Below are 27,884 nucleotides of genomic sequence, written 5' to 3'. Positions count from 1 at the left end.
GTGGTCGAAAACATTATTCAGCCACTTATAGGTCCTGTTCTGGGAGTGGAAGTAGACATATGAGAATGAAAGTCTCTGCTTTAAGATGGCTTTGAGAATTCTATGTGAATCATAACCAGGCAATCTCACCTGTAATGCTAACACTTAAAGTCATGGTCTAATACAGTCTATTACCAAATATACATCATTACCTGGTCTTCAATTATTGATATCAATCAGAACAGAGCAAGATAATCGGTGTCAGAAATTGCCCTGGCAATCATCAGTGTTTGAACTCAAGGCACACTGCTGGGACTTTGCAGAGAAATCTATATTCGCTTTATGGGGTGTCAGCGTTAGTTTAATTCATAGCATTCTCACTTCTGAAATACGAGGTTCTGGATTCAAGTCCCACCTCTGTGGCATAAGCACAAAAATAAACATTGTCACCCAGTGAAGTAGTGAGGGATCACTGCATCGTCAGAAGAACCGTCTTTTGGATGGTGCTAAACCAAGGCCCCATCTATCTGCTTGAGAGGATGTAAAAGATTGCATGGTACTATTTTGAAGAACAGGTGAGTTATCCGTGGTGAACGGGTCACCCCAATCAACATTACAAACAAGCAGAGTATTATCTCATTACAGTCTGTGGGAGTTTGCTGTGTGAAGTTTAGCTGCTACATTTCCTACATTATAGAGTGCCTACACTTCAAAAATACTTAATTGATTGTGAAGCACTTTGATATAGCTGGTGATAATAAACATGTGCTATTTAATTGAAAATATTTCTTCCTATGATTGGTCTAAACGTGTAGGAAGGGTGACTCTTGATTGAGTACCAAGAAACAAGGCACAAGTCAGGAGTGTGATGGAATGCTCCCCACTTGCTGAATGAATGCAGCTCTAACGAAACTCAAGAAAATTAAAACCATCCAGGCCAAAGCTGCACAAGTATTTCACCCTCCATCACTAATGCTCAGTAGCAGCACTGTATGATCTACAAGGCGCACTGCAGATCCTGAACAGCGCCTTCCAAACTCATAACCACTTCACCTAGAAGGACAAGGGCAGCAGATACATGAGAACACCACCACCTTCAAGTTCCCCTCCAAGCCACTCACCATCCTGACTTGGAAATATATTGCTGTACCTTCACTGTCTTTGGGTCAAAATGCTGGAATTCCCACCCTAATGGCATTGTGGGTCAACCTGCAGCAGGTGGACTGCAGCGGTTCAAAAAGGCAGCCCACCATCATGTTCTCAAGGGCAACTAGGGATGGGCAATAAATGCTGGCCAGTCAGCGACACCCTTATCTCACAATGAATAAATGAAAAAAAAACAACCTCCCATACAGAGATAAAGTATTGGTGTTTCTACTTGATCTGCATGATCTAATTATCCCTTCTCAACATTATTTACAAAATTTATCCAAGCAATGTCCAAGGCCACAGACTCACAAGAGTTGAGCGTAAACTTGGGGGATGGTTCACCGAGCATCACAGCCAGGCCTGCAGGGGCCAACCAGACAATCCAGTCATCGCCCATTTTAATTCCCCTTCCCACTCCCTTTCCGACATGACCACCCTTAACTTCCTCCATTCCCACAATGAAGCACACTGCAAGTTGGAGAAAAAAACATCTCATCTTCTGACTGGGCAGCCTACAGCCCAGAGAACTCAACATTGAATTCTCCCCCTCCCTTCCACTCCTCCCTGCTACCAACCAGATTCATTCTTCCCATTGAGCAACCAGATTGTACCCTCTATGTGGTTCCACTTTTCCCCACCTCACTACCCTGCCCCCCCCCCCCCCCACCCCTTTTATCTTCAGGTCCCCTCACACCCACCCCCAGTCCTGAAGAAGAGTTATATCTGAAATGTTGACTTCTCCACCTCCTGATACTGCCTGGCTTGCTGTGTTCTTCTAGCCTCCTCTGCCTGTCGATCTTGGATTCTAGCATCTGCAATTTTTTTTATCTCTAGCATGAGTACCACCATTCTTTGTCAAATTCTTTGTTTTCAAATTCCCAGGAGCACCATTACTATTTGTCACATCATTGTATAGGTCAGTATGTTGTACGTTCCTTCACATCATAAGAATAGGACATGCTGGAAACACTCAACAGACTTGGCAGCATCTGTGAAGATAGAAACAGAATTAATATCTCAGAACATGACCTCTTATCAGAACATTTCTATCTATTCACTATGTCAGGAGTATTCCCTCTTGAGAAGCAAAATTGTTCTTGATACCTGAATTGCCTTTATGTCTATGATGACAGTTCGTACTGCCACCATTCTGCGAGGTCAGGTTTTCATCATAAAGGTCAGGGTTACCTCATCACATTGAGTAACATCATGCCCTGTGAAGATAGACAAGATAGCAACATAACGTTAACTCAATTTTTTCTACAGTCTATATCTATGAATATTTCTCTGAATCTGCAGTGTGTGCAAATCAATACATGAAACAAATAGTGGGAGTAAAGTTGAAAGCAATGCCTAGAAATACATAGAACTTTGGTCTACTGGTACTTATCTTTTCCTTTTAATTTTTGCAATAGTATTCATTTCTACTTGAGGCATTGATGTGATCAGTACATGATAAGCAGAAAAAAATTGTACGCGACAGCAGATGAAAGCATCAAAATGTTGTATATGGCACTTAAGCACTTCAAATGGTTAACTGATATCACTAGATAAAATTTGCCCATTGGGACATAAAGAACTGTCCGTGGGAGGAGCTACTCAATGTGTGTTCAGTTTGTTTAGTTGTCTGTAAGTTGTGTGCAAGAATATTCCAGTAGCAGTAATGTAAGCTCATTCTTAAGACTAGCCTGAGGCCTTACCAAGCAATTTCACATATCTCAGTTGTAACTAGTTATTGTGATATGCAATTCTGTTTATCAAAACTGAGTGTATTTTTTGCCAGAGGCTTTTTGGCCAACTTTCCCCATTCGTTAACAGTAACTTTGATGAATACCAAGAAGAAGGATCAGCAGCACAGAATCTACCCAAAGCATCCCAGACGGTGCCAACAGACACAATCACAATGGGAACTCTGCTGGCAGAGTAGATAACTAATAACAAACTATGGTGAACAGCAGTGTGGATTCCAATCGGACAATGTTAGCCTGAAGAAATCTTCAGCTCTGCAGCAGCCAAAACCATCCAAGGAGGAGATCGGGAAGGGGGAATGGGGTGGATTATCCAGTCTGAAGACTCCGGGTATATCTCATAAATGAGCTAATTCCAAAATCACGTGGAGCCTGTCAGCTTTTGGATTGCAGCAGACTACAGTTAAAAAGGCAGCAACATCAAGCCTGCTTATAGAATATCAAAACAGCTAGAAACGGTAAAGTAAAAACTAAAAAGGCTTTTGTAGACCACGGAGAGTCTTAACAACACAACAAAGGGAAAAATTAAAACTAGAAATTTGAGATACCCAATATCAGATACCGGTAATAATCTGGAGGTCTAAGGTGGACCATGTCCCCAGGGACATCATTCTCCCATTTTTGGCTCCTTTTGTTTGCTTTATCAATTGCCCTTGAAACATTCCATATTTGACCTGTATTTGAATTGTATTATCTATCTGATAGAACATAGAACAATACAGCACAGAACAGGCCCTTCGGCCCACGATGTTGTGCCGACATTTGTCCTAGCTTAAGCACCTATCCATGTACCTATCCAATTGCCGCTTAAAGGTCACCAATGATTCTGACTCTACCCAGAGAGTGGTGGGGGCATGGAATCCGCTGCCTGTGGGAGTGGCAACGAACCTACCCCGACATCCCCCCTATACCTTCCACCCTTCACCTTAAATTTATGTCCCCTTGTAACACTTTGTTGTACTTGGGGGAAAAAGTCTCTGACTGTCTACTCTATCTATTCCTCTGATCATCTTATAAACCTCTATCAAATCACCCCTCATCTTTCGCCGTTCAAATGAGAAAAGGCCTAGCACTCTCAACCTATCCTCGTACAACCTATTCTCATTCTAGGCAACATCCTGGTAAATCTCCTCTGCACCCTCTCCAAAGCTTCCACATCTTTCCTAAAATGAGGCTACCAGAACTGCACACAGTACTCCAAATGTGGCCTTACCAAGGTCCTATACAGCTGCAACATCACCTCACGACTCTTGAATTCAATCCCTCTGCTAATGAACACTAATATACCATAGGCCTTCTTACAAGCTCTACCCACCTGAGTGGCAACTTTCAAAGACCTATGAACATAGACCCCAAGATCCCTCTGCTCCTCCAACTTACTAAGAACCCTACCATTAACCCTGTATTCCGCATTCTTATTTGTCCTTCCAAAATGGACAACCTCACACTTGACAGGGTTGAACTCCATCTGCCACTCCCCAGCCCAGCTCTGCATCATACCTAAGTCCCTTTGCAGCCGACAACAGACCTCCTCACTATCCACAACTCCACCAATCTTCATATCATCTGCAATTGTAAGGCAAGATCTACCCTTCACAAATTCGTGCTGGCTGTCCCTAATCAAGCAGTGTCTTTCCAGATACTCATAAATCCTATCCCTCAGTACCCTTTCCATTACTTTGCCTACCACAGAAGTAAGACTAACTGGCCTGTAATTCCCGGGGTTATCCCTATTCCCTTTTTTGAACAGGGGCGCAACATTCGCCACTATCCAGTCCCCTGGCACCACCCCCATTGACAGTGAAGACGAAAAGATCATTGCCAATGGTTCTGCAATTTCCTCTCTTGCTTCCCACATCATCCTAGGATATATCCCATCAGGCTCGGGGGAACTTGTCTATCCTCAAGTTTTTCAAAATGCCCAACACATCTTCCTTCCTAACAAGTATCTCCTCTAGCTTAAAGTCCGTTTCATACTCTCCTCGTCAACAATACGGTCCCTCTTATTCGTAAATACTGAAGAAAAGTACTCATTCAAGACCTCTCCTATCTCTTCCGACTCAATACACAGTCTCCCACTACTGTCCTTGATCGGACCTACCCTCGTTCTCGTCATTCTCATGTTTCTCACATACGCATAAAAGGCCTTGGGGTTATCCTTGACCCTAACCGCCAAAGATTTTTCATGCCCTCTCTTAGCTCTCCTAATCCCTTTCTTCAGCTCCCTCCTGGCTATCCTGTATCCCTCAAACGCTCTGTCTGAACCTTGTTTCCTAAACCTTATGTAAGCCTCCTTCTTCCTCCTTACAAGACGTTCAACCTCCCTCGTCAACCAATGTTCCCTCACACGACCATCTCTTTCCTGCCTGACAGGTACACACATATCAAGGACACGTCGTATCTGTTCCTTGCAAAAGTTCCTCACTTCAACGACATCCTTCCCTGACAGCCTATGCTCCCAACTTATGCTCCTCAGATCCTGTCTTACAGCATCGTAATTTCCCTTCCCCCAATTGTAAAACCTGCCCTGTTGCATGCACCTATCTCTCTCCATAACCAAGGTGAAAGTCACAGAATTGTGGTCACCACCACCAAAATGCTCACCCACTGACAAGCCCATCACTTGTCCCGGTTCGTTACCAAGTAACCAAATCCAATATGGCCTCCCCTCTGGTCGGGCAATCTACATACGGAGATAGAATGGCTTTCTGGACACACTGCACAAACACCGCCCCGTCCAATCTACTTGATCTAAAGAGCTTACAATCAATATTTGGGAAGTTGAAATCGCCCATGACTACCACCCTGTGGCTTCTGCACCTTTCCAAAATCTGTTTCCTAATCTGTTTCTCCACATCTCTGCTGCTATTGGGGGGCCTATAGTAAACACCCAACAAGGTGACTGCTCCTTTCCTATTTCTGACTTCAGCCCATACTACCTACAAAGGCAGATCCCCCTCGAACTGCCTTTCTGCAGCCGTTATACCATTTCTAATTAGCAACGCCAGCCTCCCTCCTTTTTTACCACCCCCTCTAATCTTACTGAAACATCTGTAACCAGGAACCTCCAACAACCATTCCTGACCCTCTTCTATCCACGTTTCCGTGATGGCCACAACATCATAGTCCCAAGTACCGATCCACGCCTTAAGTTCACCCACCTTATTTCTGATACTCCTTGCATTGAAGTATACAAACTTGAGTCCATCTCTGTGTCCGCAAGTGTTCCCTGTCAGTGCTACCTTCTCCACAGCCTCCCTACATTCTTGGACATTCTGAAAAACAGCTAACCTACTTGCTGGACTACAAGTCCGGATCCCATCCCCCTGCCAAATTAGTTTAACCTCCCCCCCCTTGCAGATCTTGCAGAATCCTGATCATACCATACACCAAAGGAATTGCCACTGGGCAATTTCTTCACGGCAGCACCCTCTTAAAAGTCTCCATTTAAACAAATAATTTGGAGGGTTCTGATAAAATTAAGCAAGCAGTTGCTTAAAAAAAGTTAGACTACTTGTAATCATAGCTGAATATTGATTGAAGAGTGAGGTGGGTTCAGGGGACTGTCTTACTAACTGAGTGTTTCTTCTTGACTACCCGTTCATAGAGTCATAGCGTCTCACAGCATGGAAACAGACACCAGTCCAACCAGTCCATGCTGAGCATAATCCCAAACTAAACTCGTCTCACCTGTCTGCTCTGAGCCCACATCTCTCCAAACCTTTCCTATTCATGTACTTATGCAAATATCCTTTAAACTTTGTAATTGTGTCCACATCAACCACTTCTTCAGGAAGTTATTCCAAATGCAAACCATCCTCTGTGTAAAATGTTTTCCCATCATGACTTTTTAAAACCTCTTTCCTCTCACCTTAAAAATGTGCCCCCAAGTCTTGAAATCCCCCGTCCTAGGGAAAAGACAACTACCGTTACATTCTATCTATACCCCTTTTTATTTTGTAAGCTTCTATAAAGTCATTTCTCAATCTCATACATTCCAGTGAAAAAAGAACTCAGCCTTTCTTTATAACTCATAACCTTCCATACCCAGCAACATCCTGGTAAATCTCTTCTGAACCCTCTCCAGCTTAATCATATCCTTCCTATAACTGGGAAACCAGAACTGGACACAGTATTCCAGAAGAGGCCTCACCAATGTCCTGCACAACCTCAACATGACTTCCCAACTCCTATACTCAAAAGGACTGAGCAATGAAGACAAGCATGCCAAACACCATTTTTAACCACCCTGTCTATATATGATGCAAATTTTAAAGAATTATGCACCTGACCTCCTACGTCTCTCTGTTCTATAACACTACCCAAGGCTCTACCATTAATTGTATAAGCCCCCCCCCCTTGTTTATTGGGCAGCACGGTGGCACAGTGGTTAGCACTACTGCCTCACAGCGCCAGAGACCCGGGTTCAATTCCCGACTCAGGCGACTGACTGTGTGGAGTTTGCACATTCTCCCCGTATCTGCATGGGTTTCCTCCGGGTGCTCCGGTTTCCTCCCAAAGTCCAAAGATGTGCAGGTCAGGTGAATTGGCTATGCTAAATTGCCCGTAGTGTTAGGTAAAGGGGTAAATGTAGGGGAATGGGTGGGTTGCGGGTCGGTGTGGACTTGTTAGGCCGAAGGGCCTGTTTCCACATGTAAGTAATCTTAAAAAAAAATGCAATACCTCACATTTTCCAGATTGAACTCTATCTGCCATTTTTCAGCCCATTGACCCATTTGATCAAGATCCCTTATGTACTAGCCCACAAGTTTTTCAACCTCGCAGATTCAACACAGTGATGTCAGTGACAGCCCCAGTACCAAAATACAAAACACGAGCTACTACAGCTGCCTCAAATACATATAGTTGTCCAGGACACAGGAAATATCCTGAGTTCTCCATTGCAATAGTGCTCTCCAAGAGTTATAGCTTCCTTAGCATTCCTGTATCTATTAAAAAATAAATTGCACTACTTAAACAATTAAGACTCACCTCTCTTCTGTTGTTGCTTAAATATTGTGGGGTTAACTAAACATGCTTTGCTTACCCTTTGTAATGAAAAAAAAAAGACAATTTTAATTTCCTTCCTCCTTAGACCTTAGTTTGACAAAAGGGACAAAAAAACTACTGTGGGCGGCACGGTGGTTAGCACTGCTGCCTCACAGCGCAGGCGACTGACTGTGTAGAGTTTGCACGTTCTCCCCACGTCTGCGTGGGTTTCCTCCGGGTGCACCGGTTTCCTCCCACAGTCCAAAGATGTGCAGGTGAATTGGCCATGCTAAATTGCCTGTAGTGTTAGGTAAGGGGTAAATGCAGGGGTATGGGTAGGTTGCGCTTCGGCGGGTCGGTGTGGACTTGTTGGGCCGAAGGGCCTGTTTCCACACTCTAACGTAATCTAATCTAAAAAAAATACTCACCAGCCAATCAAGTTATGGCTTTCTTGTGATAACACGGTTGATTTTCTTTCTCTCCCTCACTTCAATGATCTTGATATGCTTCATATTCCTTGCTGTCTGCTTCACAGTTATCTTGACCTATTCCCTATCTCCTTCACACCTTAGTTCTCAATTCTTCCTGGCCTTCATTGAATAAAATTTAAATTAAACATACTATTACTGGCAATTAAAAATAAAAATATTTTACAAAGTTCAGGCATACAGCCATAGAAATCTACAGCACAGAAAAACATCCTTCCCATCACATTTGTGTGGGTCAAAAATCACCTGCTATTCAAATCCCATTTTCTAGCTCTTGGCCCTTGGCCTTGTATGCCACGGTATCACAAATACACATCTAAATACTTCTCAATGTTATGAAGGTTACTGCCTCTACCTGAGTTCCAGAATTCCATCACTTTCTAGGTGAAAATAAAATTCCTCACATCTGCTTGAAACCTTCTGCCCCTTACCTTAAATCTATACCACCTGTCATCATTTAATTTATTTCATGATGTATATTCAGATATGCCTCATTGTTTCCCATGGAAAATTCTTGTGTGGTAAAATATGTACAGTGAATGAAATAACTTCAGAATTTAAATAGAGCTTTATTTTCTCTTGGTCAGTAGGCATTGGTGATGTAGATTGACTGCTAATACGTGAAAGAGGAAGGGAAGTAATCAATATATATTTGGCGTTAGGACCTTCTGTTGCAATACCTTGTCAGTGAGCTGCTTTACACATTTCTCTCATGTCTCATTCTCCTGAGCTGGTGCCTTCTTGTGTTTATATTTCCAGTTGGCTCATCCCCATTGTCTAAGTTAATAGCAAATTCAGTGCCTGGTAAAGGTCTTTAATTGTGCCTTTTTCTTGTTTTGATTGCTAACTCTACCTTGAAGTGGAACTTTTGGCACCCATCTAACTTTTTGGCTCAGATCCCTAATGTTGTAAGATATCTGATTTACAATCCATTCACGAAGGATCCCAGAGTGTGGTGAAACAATTCTAGATGCACTGCTTGGATTTGAGGACATGGTGGAGAAACGTAAAATTCCTCCTTCTGTTTCTATTTCCCTACATGCTCAGTGGTATTGTTGGCCCTTGCCCAGGTTGATTTTTGACCCTCTCTTTTAATTAAGTGTAAGTCTTTCCTCTTTTGCTTGTTCTGGCCTTTATTTCAGATGAATGCACTTGGGCTTATGCTCTCTTTTTTTTTGTAAGCATTATATTCCTCACCACCTGTCATTTTCTTCCCAAATAAGAAGAAAAACTGAAGATGATAAAGCCAAGCAAAAGAAAAAAATAAAGAAGGTCGAGTGATTGGAACTAAATGGATCTCATTGACTATGAGTTCCTTGACTGGAGTTGTTAACCTGGGCCAATAAGGGAGCCCTGGCTGATCAATATCACCAGGAGATTTCACGTGAGCGTTGCCCTTCTTGGACTGCTTGTTATTGGTTCCCTGGCCACAGGGTCCTTTTCCTGGTGGTTGAAGTATTGAATAAAATTATTTGCATAATGATTTCTTCACCGAGTCCTTGCACTTACATACACACATCATAGGTGCTGTCAGGAAAAATAAGCAGTACAGCTGTGAGGCAGTAGTGTGGTGGAAACAAAAAATATATAAACAGGGGATTTGAAATCTCCTCAGTTTAGGGACTGACTCTGAGCTGGCTGGCCGCAGCCTGTATACTGTGCACAGGTAAATATAGGGTGACTTGGTGACAGGATTCTGGCCTCTGTGCATCTATTGTAGAAGGTAATCTGACTTACCATGTTCATCATCACAAGAGAGTCACTCAGAGCATTGAATTTTACCTATAAATGGAGTGGAACTTAATAATGAAATCTTAATGAATTTTGTGCTCATTAAAATAAAAGACACCCAGTTCTGAAAACTTCCATCATGAGGTAGTCTCACCATGATGCTAATCAAACTGCAACAACTGACCCACATGTCAACTGTGAAATGTTTCAAGTGATCCACTAAGTGTCATTATCCCAAAGTCAAAATAAACAGAGACGGGATGGCCCATTTGGCTGAGAATTAAAGTTGATCCGACTGAAATATATAATACTCTGAAGGGAATTGACAAGGTAAAGGCCGAGAATGTGATTCCTCTTGTGGCGCAGATGGGAACCAGTTTAAAAATAAGAGCCCTTTAAGAATTAGATGCTAGTCATTCTTTCACTCAGAGGACTGTGGAATTCTCTTTTTCAGAAGGTGGCTAGGCCATTGAACGTTTTCAAGGCAGATTTAGATAGATTTTTGATTTAGAAAAGAAGGGAGAGACAAGAATGTAGAGTTGTGACCAGAATCAGATCATCCTTGATCATATCAAATGAGGGAGCAAGCTCCAAGGGCTGGATGGCCCACACTTGTTCCTAACTTCTATGTGCAATATCCTCGGTCTCATTTTGCTGCTAAACAATATTTACAGAGTCTGCTGAGGAAACATCAACTTTAAGAAACATCGTATTGTGGCTTCATGTTGCTACAAGGCTGCAGGATGGAGCAAGATCATGTGATATTGATTTACTTCATCTTGTACCAACTGTCATACTGTCAGTAGTGCTTCAGCTTTACATCATCCAGTTGGATTTGATTTATTCTTGTCACATGTACCTAGGCATAGTGAAAAGTTTTGTTTTGTATGCAGAACAAACTTTACTATTTAATATTATATATTTCTGTAAGATCCTATTTTAGTTTTATCTCTTTTCAAATCTAATTAACCTCAAAATCCCATGACTCAATTGTATTAACTGTTATCCATGGCATTATTTCAAGACCATAACAGCATACAAATGCTTAACACATTGACTTAAAATTACACTGCTATTTACATGCAGGCATTAATTTAAAATAAATGGATTGATACCTGTGTTAAAACAGCTTGAGCTGACTTTATAAATCAATAGCTGCTGGTAGAATTTCAAAGCCAACAACAGTGTTCATGACAAGAGATAGTGAGCTTGTCAGATATGTTACAAGTTTACTGATCAACAATTGGAAGCTTCCCAAATTCTGCATTCATTTAAGAACGAAGAAAAGTGCTTTGCCTGTTGTAGGAGAAACATAATTGCAATATAAACGCACTGCTGCACAAGTACTAAACTGTTCTGTTCATAAGGGATGCATAAAAATAACAACAGAACAAAGCAAACAAAACAAATTAGCGAGGGGAAGCAAAAAAAAACAGAAAAAAGTACAAATGATAAAAATAAAAAATGGGCAAGATGCTAGGATGGAAGAGAAAAGAAATATCTCTGGTAATATGGACTTCATTGGAAGAAGTCTATTAGATAGAAGAATAGGAAGAAATGATTGATGACCAACTATAAACACTTTATTGAATTTTCATCACATTCATGTTCCATAAAGCTCCATATCCAACTGTAGCTGTATGGGTAATAGAATTGTTCCGTAGTGTAAGGCCGGGTCACAGCAACAACTGCAATGTTTCTTCACCTTGAGTACATTTTGAGAATTATGACATTAAAAAAAACACATATCAAATCTACAAAAACACACCCTTGAGATTGTTGAGAAGTATACCAGCAAGGATCTATTGTGCCAAATACTTCTGTGCTGTACATGCGTATTGATTGACATCTAAAAAAAACTTCCAAAAGATAATGCAGAAGTTAATGATCAGCCAAATTATCCAATAGATAGGTACCAATAATGACACCAAAATTAGAAAAATCACAGAAGAACATGAAAAGAAATGGAGTTAGAGAAGTGGAAACTAAAGAATCAGGGAGCTCAGGGAGAGACAGAGAGAGAGAGAGAAAGAGACATGAAGACAGATGGAAGTGAACATGAAGGGAAGAAAAACTTGATAAGATCTGTTGGCCACTCAGCCTCCAGGGCAACACTGATTGTGATTGCTATGAAATCTGGGTCTTAGGATGAACTGGAAGCAGAATTAGAGTATAAATAGCACAGAGGACAAATAATTATTAGAAGCACCAGGGTAAATATCTTAATAGTGTTCTTAGTTTATATACATTTTCCTGGTGTACTCTGTGTGTACACACTACAGCATACAAACAAAACAAAAACAGTTGATCTTTATATAGGTTCTCGTGGTTACTGCTACATTTATCCTTTACTTTAAAAAAAGGTTCAGAAGTTCAAAAATGCATTTCGAGACACAATGGTTCAAAATGTTATGAATTGTCTGAAATCTTAGCTCTGAGATCAAAGATTTGTCCCCTTTCATATGATGTAGCTTTGCCGATCACTTCTCCGAGGTTTTCAATTGCTACCTGCAGTAATTAACTTAGGTAGCAATTTTCCTGCTATACAATAAAGCTTTTAACAATTGATAGCTCTTGTCCTAGATTCTCTCTTTCTATTTCTCACAGTCAAAAAGAAAGACTGAGATGTGTTTCCTGATCATTACGAGTAAGCACCACCTTTAGACCAGCACTCAGGTCAGGCAAGTGTCAATAGTTATCCCTTGCATGTTTAACCTCTGAAGAAGTCACATTGGATTCAAAACGTTAACTCTGCTTCTCTATCCACAGATGTTACCAGACCTGTTGAGTTTCTCTGCATTTTCTTTGCTTCAGATTTCGAGAATTCACAGTATGTTGCTTTTATTGATTTGCTTAATATTTGTTTATGTACAGGAAAAATAATAGCACATTAATCACTGAGTGATCAATAGGATTCAAACACTATTTCAACTGACAATAAATATGGAAAAGCTACACTTGCATAGCACCATGTCATGTTGAAATGTGTAAAGATACTTCACATGTTGAATGTGGTCACACAGCCAAATATTGTGGCTACTTCCAACAAAGGCAAGGAGCTAAAAGATGAGTTTATCGATTTTGAGCAAGGAAAATTGGTGAACAGACATGGAGAACCCCTTGATCCTCCTTGAATACCAAAATGGGATGTTCAACGATTCTCTTGAATCATCAGAACATGCTGTGAGATAACAAATTTTGACATACCAGCAGTTCTTTAGTACTGCTAACATTGCATAAGGTGGGAAAGGCAAGGCAAATTAACAATTTATAATAAAAACACAAAATGCTCAGTAGGTCTGGCATCATCTCAAAATAACATATCATCAAAAAGGAACCCACTCTACTCATTATTGCAGATTTACAAAAAAACTCACTAAAAATTACACTTTAAAAAGCCACTTCGCTGCTCCTCTGCTCTGAGCTCTACTACACAGGTTTCTCCAAGGTCAGCTGTGAATTTAGCTGTTAATTTTTCTTAGATAACTCCCATGTCCAGCGATACTTGAAATCAAGCCGAACAGTCAGCTGTGCAGATTCACTGCTGGGTCAGACAGCAGTGCAGATTTATTTCACTGTTTGATTCACTTCCCATGTGGGCACTGACTTTGTCTGTCTTCCTCCTTTTTAAAGTGCAGTTGTTTTGATCTTTTTTCCCCCAAAGTTCCAAAAACAATGCAACAGCATATAAAACAGTAACCATTGCACCTCAAATTAGAGGAAATCAGTTTCAACACTGAAAATATCTCAAAAAAGGAGCAGCTCTTACAGCTGCCATTTTTCCCATCCTCCATCTTAGATTACTCAGAATCCTCTTTCTTGCCTTTATTGGTCAGTACATTGAGTATAGGAATTGGGAGGTCATGTTGCAACTGTAGAAGACATTGGTTAAGCCACTTTTGAAATAATGCACACAATGGTTTCTCTCTGCTAAAGGATGTTGTGAACCTTGAAAAGGTTGAAAAAATATTTACAAGGATATTGCCAGGTTTGCATGGTTTGATCTATTGGGACAGGTGGATTAGGCTGGGGCTATTTTCCCTGGACCATCAGAGGCTAAGGGATGACTTTAGAGAGATCTATAAAATCATGAGGGGCATGGATAGGGTCAATAGACAAGGTTGTTTCTCCAGGATGGTGGTGTCCAAAACTAGAGGGCATAGGCTTAAGGTGAGAGGGAAAAATTTAAAAGGGTCCTAAGGGATTTTCATGCAGAGGGTTATGCATGTATGGAATGAGCTGCTGGAGGAAGTGGTGGAGGCTGGTACAATTACAACATTTAAAAGGCTTGGGGATGGGTACATGAGTAAGAAGCTTTTAGAAGGATATGGGACAAATGCTGGCAATGGGACTAGATTAATTTAGGATATCTGGTCAGCATGGATGAGTTGGACTGAAGGGTCTGTTTCCATGCTGTACATCCCAGTGAATCTACCCAGTGGAGGTGAGAGAAACAATTAATGTTTTGAGTTTTCATCATATACAATTCTCCATCAGAACAGAATAATGGCAGAAGTGAATAATTTGTTTGCTTTATACTAGTTAACTAAATTTGACTACTTTTCTATGCAGAATCATCTACAATACGTTTATCTTTAAATTTGAATTGAAAGTCTGTGGATTTCTCTTCCCCTGAGAAGAGTGGAGGAAGGTCTTGATTATTTTTAAGATTGTCAAGCAAGAATCTATCAAATTCAATGGAGTCAGAGGATGTAGGAGATAGGAAAGAATTTGAAATTGAAGCTGCAATCAGGTCAGTCAGGATTTTATTAAGTGAAACAGGCTTAAAGACCCAAATAGCCTTCTCCTGCTCCTAATTCCTGTGTACAGTTCGTGTGCAAAAAACAGAATTAAGCAGGCTACCAATCTTGAATGCTATAGATTTGATGTTATCGAGTTTATATATTTCATATTATTCATACTGCAGAGGTTCCTAAGAACAGTACCTAACAGTGAAAGAAATTAAAATCTATAAAACCTATGTTGATACGTTTATTTTACATTAAGATGAACCTACTGCAAACACTAATAACACTAAGGAACTATAGTTACTAGTTGGCTGTAAATCACCTGAGACTCTGGAATGAAGATACTGCCATCCTCTAATATTAACTTTTTAACTATAAGTTTCATAACTTATAGAAAGGAATGGGTAGTGATTATCCTGAGGTCCTTCACTGTTGAGCCAGATTGCAGATGGACAGCAGGACAAGGTGGGAATATTGAACAAGTTGAAGGAAGTGAAGCACAAATTCACTAGAATGGTGCTGACACTATAGGAGTTAAATTATGAAGACATAGATTGGTTGCATAGATTGGGCTTTGGATTCCCTTAAATACAGAAGATTAAACAGTGATTTGTTTGAGGTGTTTTAGATTGCTGAAGACTTTGATTGAGACTGAGAGAAACTATTTCCTTCAGTGGGCGAATTCAAACAAGGAGGTGCAGAATCTTAAAAGCAGAACTGGATAAGCTTAAGGAGCTGAATGGCTTACACCTGTTCCTATAAATTGGGGATTGTGGACTTAATGAAATTTGTTAAGGTCACGAGGGAACAGGTATTATGTAGGATCAAACTAAAATCAAGAAGTCTTTAACATCTTGTAACATATTTTGGGGAGAGTTTTGAAAGTGTGGAGATATGCAGCAAGATGCAAGAGTTACTGTCTTGTAGCTATCCTCCCCTTCATTCTTCACCCTTCACGGTGCACTTGTCCTGAGATTTGTAACGATTTAAGTGCTTTGTGAATTTTAGCATATTTCTTTCCTCAAGACAACCACTAATCTCTACAAGGCATAGACTGCAATAAAAGACTCAACACCAGTTATTATGGAAAAGTTAAAATAAATCAAAACAAGCAATCCATTAGCTTCATGCCTGGTACTGTAAATTTGAGAGTTCCAAACTGCAGCTTGCTGGATACTTGCCATACTCCACACCCATTCAGTCTTTCAATCTCCAGCCAATTTGCATTTGTATTTCTTAAATTGGAGCCTTGTCCTGTTTAAATTTTGAAGCTGGGCAGATTTGGAAAGGTTTGCTTTATTTCACAGATTTGCTTATAGACACAGTAGAACTCTCATATAGCGAAAGGAAAGAACTGAGATAGAAAGTTGCAAGATAGGAAAATCTTAGAGAATCTGTTAAAGAGCTGTAACAGCAATTTTAAGGTCCCAGGTATTCCACTGAGGTCATAGAGAAGTGGCATTTGTGACCTGGCGAAGTTCAAAGGTCACATACTATTCCTTGGCTGATAGTAGTTATAGGAATGCATTAGGTGACAGATGATCTTTAAGCAAATATGAAGCTGTCAGTTATTGCACATTGTAGGCTCAAAGATCAAATGAATTAGCAACAGAAAAGCTGCAATTAGATTTCCTTTGAATTGAGATTAACCTTCTGGGAATCTTCAAATTAGTTGAATTACTAAACACATACACCATTCTCAAGTGCACTGTTAGTCTGCAAATCTATCTGTAGCCCCGAGCTGTGAACTTTCATTTCTGCTCAAGCATATTTACAGATGCAAAATTACCATGATTATAGTACAAACAAAGGCAGAAAGAACATAATTATGAATTGTATATCTTGGAAAGAAAACATAAAAATCATTAACCAACAATAAATGATACTTATGCTGACATGTTGTATAAGATATTTAATTTTTATTTATACTAAAACTATCTTCCAAACTTTGGTTCTGTGAATTAAATAACATTGCAGCCAATACATTTTGAAAATTTAGTTAATCTACTTGCGTTACAGATAATATGAATACAGTTGCATAATTTGCATTATCAATATAGTTGCTAATTTCTAGGTTTCACATTATTTGCTGTCATTTGTCTTCAAAGCTTTTAAAATTTAAATCACAGATGATAACATTGCTGTTTTGTTCTTTTTCTGTATTATTTTCCTCAAAACATATTTTCAGCTCTGTTTTTCAATACAGTTTAAATTCATGGAAGGACTTTCTTTCAAATGAGAAACTGCTGTGAATTATCTGACAAGGTGTTACACCACCACCCCTGCACTAGATGGCAGCAATATCCACTGAATCTCCAACACCAGAGCTGATAATAAACGTATGTTGATTTAGTGGCTTGTACAACTGTATATCTGCTTTTTAAGTATTGATGTAGATGCTACAGGATATTTATTTCATAAAAATCTATTTTTTTGTAAAATTCAACATATCACAGAACTGAAAGGGAACAAGTAATAGGTATCAACAGCAAATTAAAATGTGCTAAAGTTGAGAACTCAATTGACATCTGTTTTATTCAATTTATGTTGCTTTGCTTGGCCTCTGAATTATTTGCGATTTGCCTTGCATTGATGTAGACAGTTAGAGTAAATGAACTGAAAAATGACAAAAGATTTTAAAGTATCACTTGTAAATATAGTGTTTTTCGCACATCCCATCCTGCATGATTTTTTTACTTCTCAAATAATTCTTCCATACATCAAATTTAACCAGTTGGCAAGCCAGAAAGTTGGCTCAGGTTTAATTGGGTTGTGAAGTGGATGACCTATGGTGGTTGTTCTGAAGGCTTTATTTATCAAACACATTTTTTCAGAAAAAAAAACTTGCTTTTTATCTGGAGATAACAATCAACCACAGCCAAAATTGGACATGTGAAGCTGCAGACCTTATCCTACCTCCTGCTTTACTGCATAAAACACATGGTGACTTATGATCAGCCATGATTTAAAATGGATGAGTAGGCTTGATGAGCCAAAGGGTCTACTTCTGCTCCCATGTTCCTGTGAAAGAATCACATTTCTAACTGAATGCTGTTTTAAATACTTCATATCTCAAAGTCATTATTGTGTGGAACGTATTAAGAACAAACCAATCTTTCTTTCTTGGCTCATCTCTCCTCACACAGCTGGGACTCAAATAAATTAAACTCAATGTTAAATTGGTTGATTTAAAATTTAATAATCCTAATTGTTGCACTGAATTAGATAGTGCACATACATCTAATAGTTTACTTCATGTCAAATATCTTGCTAATTATCTAACTAACTTTAATGCTTTAATGATTACCCTTTCTCACACAAGCTACACAGTGGGATTTATTGCACTAAACCATTAACCATTGAACAGAATTAGAAACATAAATACTACAATAGATTGAGAATTTAGTTTTAAAAATAAGAACCCAAAAAATATGAGCTCAGCAAATTTGAATAGAGGAATCAATTGAATTGCTAACTTGCATTGTCAGTTTTAATGATTGCAAAACAACTTTTAAAAAAATCATCCGTGGATGTGGGTGTCCCTTGGCCAGAATTTATTGCATGTCCCTAGCTGACATTAAGTGACCTACCTTCTTGAACTGTTGCAGTGTTATGTGCTGTAGGTAGACCTACAGTGCAATTAGGGAGGTACACTAGGCCCAGTGATGTGCTTCCAAGTCAGGACAGTAAGTGGCTTGGAGGGGAACTTGCACTAAACATATATCTAAGGATGTGTTATATTACTACTGTAGCACTGATGCAAAAGTGAGTTCACCAACCTTACACAAGTCTAATGCAGAATGAGACTGCCTGGAAGGAAAATCCTCAGTGCACTTTGCTCCAGAATAAAGCTACCTAACAACTCTGGATTTACAAATATAACGCTGGTAAACCTGTCAGCAGTTATTTCTCAAATTCATATTTGTGGTAAGGTAACCCACCCAGTGCAAGTGCAAATAACAATTACACTGTGCTGTAAACTCAGTCTTCTTGCATGGCTCCATTCACTCTTGATCAGCATTTTACACTATTAGCAGCAGACCCCTGGTGAGATTCCCCAAGTTATTATGGTCACAGACAGGATACCACCAATTGACAAGCTCATGGGTGAGAAAAAAATGTACTGACTCCACTTCCTTATTTATTCACCTTTTTTGACAAAAGTTGGTTGCAAAAAGGTCAATTTCCATACAACCCTCTCTTGTGGACACATATCCCCATGGACCAAATTGCCTTATGTTTAAAAGGAGCCAGTTTAACCAATTATTCTTAACATATAAGCAAGTTTATTAGTTACCAAATATGAGAGGAAATAATAATGCAACACATATATAACAGTTGATGTTCAGACTCTTGGCTTTACAGATTGACTGAAATTCTTTTGTCCTCTCTCCATTTCACTGGCTTGCTGACTAACTGGTTTCTAGGCCTCAGAGCAAGAGCTGTGCAATGTAGTGGTGACTATTTGGTGATTCTTGAATTATGAACTTCAGAGCATACTAGTGCTTGAACCCAGGCATTGAAACCTCAGCTCACTACCACACACAGACCAGGGTTGAACTGGCTTTTAACTCTGAATTTGTGTATTCATGAAAGGGGACGATACCAAATATGGCTCTTGCCCAGGCTACTGTTTATTTTCTCCCATCACAGTTTCAGGTAACTTCCAGATTACAATTTAGTCTGAAGTGCGTTTTCTTTGTTTTAAATCCATCCCTTTAAAGCATCTCATCTAGTGTGACATTCTGGTGCCTCTCTCTACAGAAAACCACTGAATTTATATTCATCGTCCTCCTTAAAAAACATATGTTGGAATTAGAGTTCAACATATAGGTGATCCTGGGTTATGATCTACGGTCTGGACATTTTCAGCAATTCAGAACTTGTATCAAAGTACTGAAATGTATTTTGTTTTGAATGAAAAAAAGAGCTTTAAGCCGTTAAGACTTTTCTTATACAATAGCATATCTGTGTCAATATAGTTTAAATATCATAAATAGCAACTTTCCCAAACGGATTGAAAACTCAAGCTCTGCATTTAGTTTTGTTCAGCAATAGTTAATCTACATCAATGTTATATTTCTAACTTCAACCACATCTTCATTTTTTTTTGGTCAGTTGAATAAAACTGTTTAAACTGTATGTTACATCAATTTCTGGGTTGATTTCAATTATCACTTGCACGGAAGCTGCTAATGTTATGTCAGCTGGAGCTCAGTAGTAGTGCTCTCACTTCACAGTCAGAAGGTTGTAGGCTCCAATTGCACTCGAAACCTGAGCACACAATCAAAGTCATTGGGCTGCATTGAAGGAGGGCTGCCATATCACATACACTATTTTGTTTCTTGGATGAAACACTAAATCAAAGCCCTGTCTACACTCTCAAGTCACATCAAATATCCTAGGCCGGGGTTCAAACAAGAGCTGGCACTGCTGCTGGTGGTGGTGAAGTTGGTTTCTCTGGTCAATATTCATGCCTCAGTCCACACCTGAAATGGATCATCTGATCATTTATTTCATTACTGTTTGAGAGACCTTACTTTGTGGACACTGGTCACCAATCTTGCTACATTACAACATTAATTTCATTTCAAATGTTGGGGAGGCAATGGTCTCGTGGTACTATTGCTCGACTCTTAATCCAGAAACTCAACTAATGTTCTGAGGACCCAGATTTGAAACCTGCCCTAGCAGATGGTGGAATTTGAATTCAATAAAGAATCTGGAATTAAGGGTTTAATAATGACCATGAATCCAATGCCAATTGTTGGGAAAACCAACAGTTTGCATATATCCTTTATGAAAGCAAATTGCATCCTTATCTAGTCTGGCCTACATGTAACTCCAGACCCATGGCACTGTGGTTGATTCTCTTAAAAGTGAATTAAAATATAAGTACTGAATTAACTATGAAACACTTTGAGGTGATCTGAGATTGTAAAAGACACTGTATCAATGAAAAAACCTTCTTAATTTGCCAATTCAAGTTTGCACATTTATTTGGATGATCTTGGTTGATAATGCTTCTGGAACAAGTAATGCAAACAGGTAGTGATTACTTGAGGTAATCACTGAACATGGCCATTATCAAAATCTTTCTTACCATTGGAATAAATGGGTCTCCCAACCTTGCCCATTTTATTCAGGCAATAATGTGAGATTCATGAGATTTTTCTTTCCAAACATATTTTAAGTTTTATCATCTCATTGCTCAAGATTTTTATAGGTACTTTAGTGCTCCCTGTGCATCACATGAACTGCCTCTAATTTCCATCTCCAGACATACTGACAACCATTTCAAAAATTCCCAAATTGAAATTAAAATACAATCCATGAGGCTCTTTAAGTCCACAGTTTTATTTCTCTCACCACAGAGATAAGTACACATGGTTAACTTTATAATCCAATAAAACGCATAAATGTTTTTTTACAAATTTGCTGTTAGTCAATTTTATGAAACGTTGCCTTAGGCTTTGTCTGAATGCAGGAGGCTAGAGATTAAGCTACCTGCATTGTTCTAAAACACCTGAATAACAGTTAAACTATAATCAGTAGTTGGCAGACGGAAATTGTCATTTCTGCTTAGCCTGCATTCATATATTTTCCAGGTCATACATGATTGTCTCAACTGTTTGGTGCTGGCAGTGCAAAACAAGCTTCGAGCAATTTGGCAGCCAGCTACACAATTTTTATTTACGATTTCAAGAATTTTCATTTCAAACCAAGTTATAGTGAGGTCATGAAACGAGTCTCTGAAAGGAGCCTGAAGTGTTGTTTTATGAATTTCAATGGAAAGATCAGGTGCGGTGAAAATTTGGCTATTGATTCCCTTTGAGCCTCTTACTAACAGCTAACTAGCAGTTTATCTCACCCAGATTATCCAAAAAAATGTACAAACTCGATTTGGGCAAACTATGGCCAATTGAAAATAAAAACAAAATTAAATAAAAATGTCCTATTCACTGCGCGTCGTTATTTACAAAAAAAACGATCAGGTAACTGCTCAAGGTACCCTTCCTTAAATTACTGCTTTTGAATGAAATGTAAGTTGTAAATATAATTTTATTTGACAGAATGTAATATCTTGAAGATAATTAAACAACTTCAAAGCATTTTATGCAATCAGCTGCTGGTTTAACTCATAGCTTTTGATGACGACTTTATACAAATATATTATGTTTAATGTATATGTACAGCCAGCATCAGACTAAATGGAAACATCAGTTTTCTTGCACACAGAGAACATATGTTTATGTACACTACAATAACTTAAATATGTTTGCATATAAAAAAAAACCTTTGTTTGGAATAAAGTGCACAACATTGTCATTAAAGCACATTGGAACATAGTGTCCTTGAGTGGCTGCTTCAGTGCACTGCTCTCTCTACTCAAGAGGCAGCCCACTGCTGTTTCCTCCACAGTTTGCAACCCAGGATAAAACACACCACTTTCGCTTCACTGTGTCAGGTCTAATCCAAGGTTATGTTTCCATAAAATGTCTAAAACGATTAAGATAATAATTACTTAGAGCAGCTTGAGTATTCTTATATTGCATGTGTAACAACTTTGCAATGTCAGAGATCTCACATACATCAAGGTTTCCCTTATTTCAACTACCAATATACCTGTTTGAATACTGAACTCATACAATGAATACAATTCAGTTATTTCAGCGTTTACAAAATCCTGTGCAATAAGTGATATTCTTACGCATGAATTTCAGGCCTGTTTGCTGACTATGAGCTGGAAAAAAAAAACATTAAGGAGAGATGAAGATTGAGCAGAAATTAAGTTCATATAGCTAGGAGTATGTTATTAAAGTCATTATTGTATTGTATTACTTAATACCCACGTCATCCTGTACTAAGTCGACTGGAATCATGACCTAAGTGCCACAATATACCAGGCTTTTGCACTGCTATTGTGCAATGAACTAACCCCACTTAAAAGTCTGCACAAATATGTTCTAGAGTTCGCATCAATTGTGATTTATGCTACCTCTCATATTACCTTTTTAGTTCTTATGACTGGAAATCCTGGCACGAAATGGCACACATTCAATAAAAAGAGATAAATTAAATGTTTCTACTTTCTACTGATGTAGTTATATTGCAGTTGGTAAAATGAGAAATTGGCACAAGATCAACTCTTGAGTATATGATCTCATTTATATCTCCACAGTCACAGACAGAACCATATAATGTCTTACCTTTTGGGTTAGTTTTATAATAAAAAGAATAACAGTGGTCCCAACTGGGATAGAAGAAATATTTCTTTAGTCCAAATTTTTAAAAAGTGTTTTACATCTGTGACTGTTTTCAGACTTATTATTTATAGATGTACTATGTACATGCAACATAAACAGCAAGTAAAGCAACATAATTCACTATGACCAGATTCTTTGCTTCAATATGTTCTTTACTGCAGCCATTACCATTCACAATGCTTTTCTGCAATGATACCTTTGTCACTTAATCTCTCCTACAGTATACATATTCCATACCCTCTTCAGCTTTCAATGTTATAAAACCCGTCATTCTAACATTTTTCTGCTATGAAGAAAAATCATATTTGACTTGAAATGTGAACTTTCCTCCGATATTGCCATACCTTGATGAGTATTTCCAGCACCTTTTTAAAAAAATTTCAGATTTCCAGAGTCAGCAATATTTTACTTTTATTACGTGAAATAGTTTCTTTTGTTTTCTTTACAATTTTTAATATTAATACATTTTGACATGTTAATCACATTATCCAAATAATCCTGGGCTGGAGTAATTAATAATTTAATCAGCTTCTTTTCAAACCATGAATACCAGGCTTAAGGCAAGGCTTATTAGTGCTATTTTCAGGTGCATTTCTACATATCTTGTATTAACATGTCACGATGGACCAAATACATTGCTTTAACTTACTATATGGAAAAGACTGCATTATTAAACATGGCATAAATAAAGACTATGTAAACCCTCATAATGAAATTCAGTCACATTAGTTATAACTAATGCACTTAGTCTCATATTCGGGTAGTAAAAGTCTTCCATAGGTCACTATGTTGTCAATAATTACTCTGATTTTCTGATATCATAAAACAGTTATTAATGGATTTACATCACTCAATTCAAAATTCAATCATGTGCAGGTAGATTTATCCTCAAGATCGATGAAAATTGATATTTTCATAATAGGTGAATACACGAGTGTAAGCATGGGGTGGTGGGACTGACGTATGAGGAGTGGTTGAATTGATTGGGGAATACATTCACAGGAGTTTCAAAGAATGAGGAAGAACTCGTGGAAATGTATAAAATTCTAACATTAGTAAATTCAGGAAGGACGTTCCTGGTTGCAGGGGAGTCCAGAGCCAGCGGTGACAGTCTAAGAATTTGGAGTACACTACAGTAATTATGACACATTAGGAGAAATTTCTTCACCCAGAGAATGGTGAGCCCATGGAATTCACTGCCACAGAAAGCAGCTGAGGCCATAACACTGCATGATTTCAAGAAGGAATTAGATATGGATCTTGGGGCTGAAGGGATCAAAGAATACCAGGAAGAGGTAGGAATAGGTTTTTGAGTTCGATGATCAGCCATGATCATATGAATAGTGTAGCAGGCTCAAAGGGCCCAATGGCCTAGACCTGCAAGGATTTTCTATATTTCCATTTTAGCATATCAGTGATTAGTTCCATATCAGTGCATAGTTTGATCAAGGAAGTAGTAGAACTTATAATGCAAGGAAACAGAAACCAAAAAATTACATTTGTGGAGGAGAGAATATGGACATGCACATACAAGATAAGCACCATTTGAAAATATTATTCTCAGGATACTAGCACCGCTGGCTAAGTGTGCATTTATCAACTGATAGCATGCTGGGTCACAAATGATGGTATTAAAGTCGATCAGAGTAAACTGTAGATTAACTTCGATGGCAGGGTCAAAATCTTCTCTAAAATACATTCATGAACATTTGTGGACCATATCAAAACAGTAACTTTGGTGGTCATAATTTCCAACTCCCAAATGACCAGATTTATTGAATTAAAGTTGATATATTTCTCGGTGGTGAGTTTGGTATCATAACCTTTACAATATGGGACCTTTGTTAATGATGGCAGCGAACTTTGGCCATTCTTGAATTGCTTCAAAGAACCATCAAATGGGTATTTCACACACAAAAACAGAACATCTATAATTTATCTTCATCAGCAAGATAGCTTCAGTTACCTCGGAAATCTCAAGTTGTTCAACCTGCGCAGTAACTTGCGTGGATTTATTACACAACATATAAAGCCAGTGAAAATGAATCTCTTTTCTAACAGCTTCTAAAGCATGCTTCATAACACTTTCAAGTCCTAGATCAAAATGACTCACTGGGGAGACTGAGCTTTAATAGGCAAGTGCCTTTCTATTTTTGTACAAATGCTGAATTAAGTAGAAAGAAAGGTTGTTCATAACATTTTTTCTGTTTATGCACTGCTGAGCTACAAGTAAAGCTACATGTAATAATCTCAGAATTGGCTCTCTATGGCTTAGAGAATTAACACAGTGGATAGCTGACATACAAAAATCAGGAATGTCCATCCAATGCTTGATTCCTGGACTCAGTTGAATCAGCTGATTTTTGGAATAGATGTTGGTAGAAGTGTCGCAATATCTTCAGGATCAGGGAGACAAAAGTCATAGAGGACTTTTATCCCTTATGGCCATCTGACAAAGTGTGCACGACCTGAGATCAGTGAAAATGGGGTCAAGCTTGGTTATGACACCCCATACACAGAATCAAGGAACATGCATGAAAAATCACCACTGGGAAAAGATTTGCAAATGCCTGAGGAGATAGGCTGTCTTACACAGTGTAAAATTCTTTATAGGTGGAAAGGAAGTGGCGTTAAAAAAATTAAGACTTAAGCATTAAATAATTGCACTATCGGTCTAAGGACTCACTTGCTGCTCATCAACAACACAATAATGGAAATGATTATAAAGATGAAAAAAGTTAACAATAGTTATGAAACGAAAACAACTATATATTTTTGTGCACTATAAATTTAACATCAAAATTCAGACACACTATTGTTCATGCTACCTGCACAGATTTAAAACAAAAGCTGATTGACTTTCCTTTGGCTGACTCCATAGATTAATATCAACAACAAATCCAGTAAAACGCAACACCTTTCTCCTGCTTTACTTTTATCGGTTGCCAATAAACGTAATAGTAAACTTGGCCACGAACAAGAAGCCCTTTGTTACAATCTAGTCATAGTGTTGACCAAAGTGTTATTTGAAGTTCTTTCTTTTGCACGCTGTTGGATCTGCTACTATAAACACAGGTGGAATTCTGCTTTTGTTTTCGTTCTTTCAAAAAAGGGGGAGGAAATGGATTTACAGTAGCTGGGTAATCGTAATTCTCCATCCTGTCTTTAGTCCTTAGCTGCTCAGCCAACAAGATACATGCAGAATTTCTAGGCCAGGCAAATCTGCTACAGGCACCAAAATCAGCAGTGGGAACTTTAAGTCCAGTAAATCTTCTAGGGATCTCTCCAAATCTAAAAATAATGAGAGTGTTAAAAAGTAACTCAGTCATATAGAAACCACAAATCACTACTTAAATAATGGATGCAAATCTAAAAATACATAATGTTAAAAGATACACCATTGTAACAAAAATGCATTTTCTTGAAATGGTCTCTCTGATAGTTACATTTTTACATGATGAGAAAGAATTTAATAGTACAGGAAAGCTCTTTGTCTCAGCTGCCTTTACGAAAAAATCTATACTGGCTGGAAAGCTGTGCTGCACTTTGTTTGTAGCATATGGTAAGCTAGGTTTCACAAACCTCACATCAAACATCTGAAACTACCCAAGGACTACTCCTCAGAGTATAAATTCCATACATGGCTTGTCCTGTGAAGAGGGGTCCCATTAGGGAATTGTATTCCTGGTTCTAGGGTAAGTCGTGCTGTCCCTAAAGATGTGCCCTATGGTCAGTGGAGCACTTAACCCATTGACCAGGCCCTATATGATTATTCAGAAGTTATTGATGTCTCTTGGTCCCTAGCAGATTGTGGAATATTCACATCTCCTTACTGTCAAAGCATATGGCCACTAATTGGATGCATTAGAAAGACAGTAGTTTTGGCTTCACTGATGCCAAACTAAGGACCTATGGTGAATGACCCAGGACTGATTGTTTTTTAATGCATGAAGTGCTTTCTGCTGAGTGATCATTAATTAGTTCTTTATTTTTCTGAAAACTTGATTTAAAGCATCTACCACTCGTTCATTTTTTTTTGGAAAAAAAATGTTTTTGTGCTCTAAAACAACAAACACTGACCACAGAACAGTATGATTACATATACAATGCATAATTCTTTAAACAGTGAGACTTAAATGCAGAGAAATGGTTGAAGCTGCTCCATTTGCATTGCAAAAATTGTAAACAGAGCTATGAGAACATGCTTTTAATATTAATTCTTCTGCGCTCTTGGGACTATCTGATCTTTTATAATGTATGAAAAATAGCAACCCATTGTTATTAGATCAAGGTAAAAAGTGTTCACCATGCATGGCTAAAGTGCTGGAATATATACAAAGGAACCCCTTAATTTTTATTTGACACTAATAAAAAGCATTGATTTTAGAAAACTTAGTTTAGCTGCAATGATAAAAACAAAAATTACAGCAATTTCTGGATGCCTTTGGAAAGTAATGAAGCATGGAGATTAGTAGACAGTGTAAAACATGCTAACAATATCAAATACCATTGCTCTGCTACAACATTATACAATCAAAATTTACTTTTGTACAGGATGTTAATAACTCAAGAATTTATATCCAATGTGTGCAACAAATTTGTTGCTTGCTTGCTGCAAATAGTGCAATGCTTGTGCTTGGCTCAATTGCAAGCTGATTTCCTGTAGATTTTGAAAGAGGGGACTCAGTTCCTAAGATAAAAGGCTCTTACCAATGACCTAGGGTTGGGGGAAGAAAGGAAGAATGATCTTTTGTTTGAAACATTGTCCTCCTGACCAATATGCCA

The 27,884-nt window shown here is 38.5% G+C and overlaps 1 protein-coding gene across 4 annotated transcripts in view; it reads right to left on the bottom strand.

Annotated features, from left to right (window-relative positions):
- Positions 1-1,893: 1,893 nt before the first annotated feature.
- The window catches only part of dph6 (diphthamine biosynthesis 6), a 304,120-nt gene continuing 278,129 nt past the window's right edge, over positions 1,894-27,884 (bottom strand). For 3 of the 4 annotated variants that reach the window (XM_043698016.1, XM_043698019.1, XM_043698017.1), the window contains one exon: positions 25,946-26,390. In XM_043698016.1, coding sequence (XP_043553951.1) covers positions 26,272-26,390 — 119 coding nt within the window. In that variant the 3' untranslated portion in view covers positions 25,946-26,271. Of the gene's footprint in view, positions 2,118-2,232; positions 2,343-25,945; positions 26,391-27,884 lie in introns of those variants that run through there. The other variant, XR_006312826.1, reaches the window with a different exon arrangement.

This window comes from Chiloscyllium plagiosum, chromosome 10 (assembly GCF_004010195.1).
Source record: "Chiloscyllium plagiosum isolate BGI_BamShark_2017 chromosome 10, ASM401019v2, whole genome shotgun sequence".
NCBI classification, from domain to species: Eukaryota; Metazoa; Chordata; class Chondrichthyes; order Orectolobiformes; family Hemiscylliidae; genus Chiloscyllium; species Chiloscyllium plagiosum.
The sequence above is the reverse complement of the archived record's forward strand: the minus strand, read 5'-3'. Positions and strand labels throughout refer to the sequence as shown.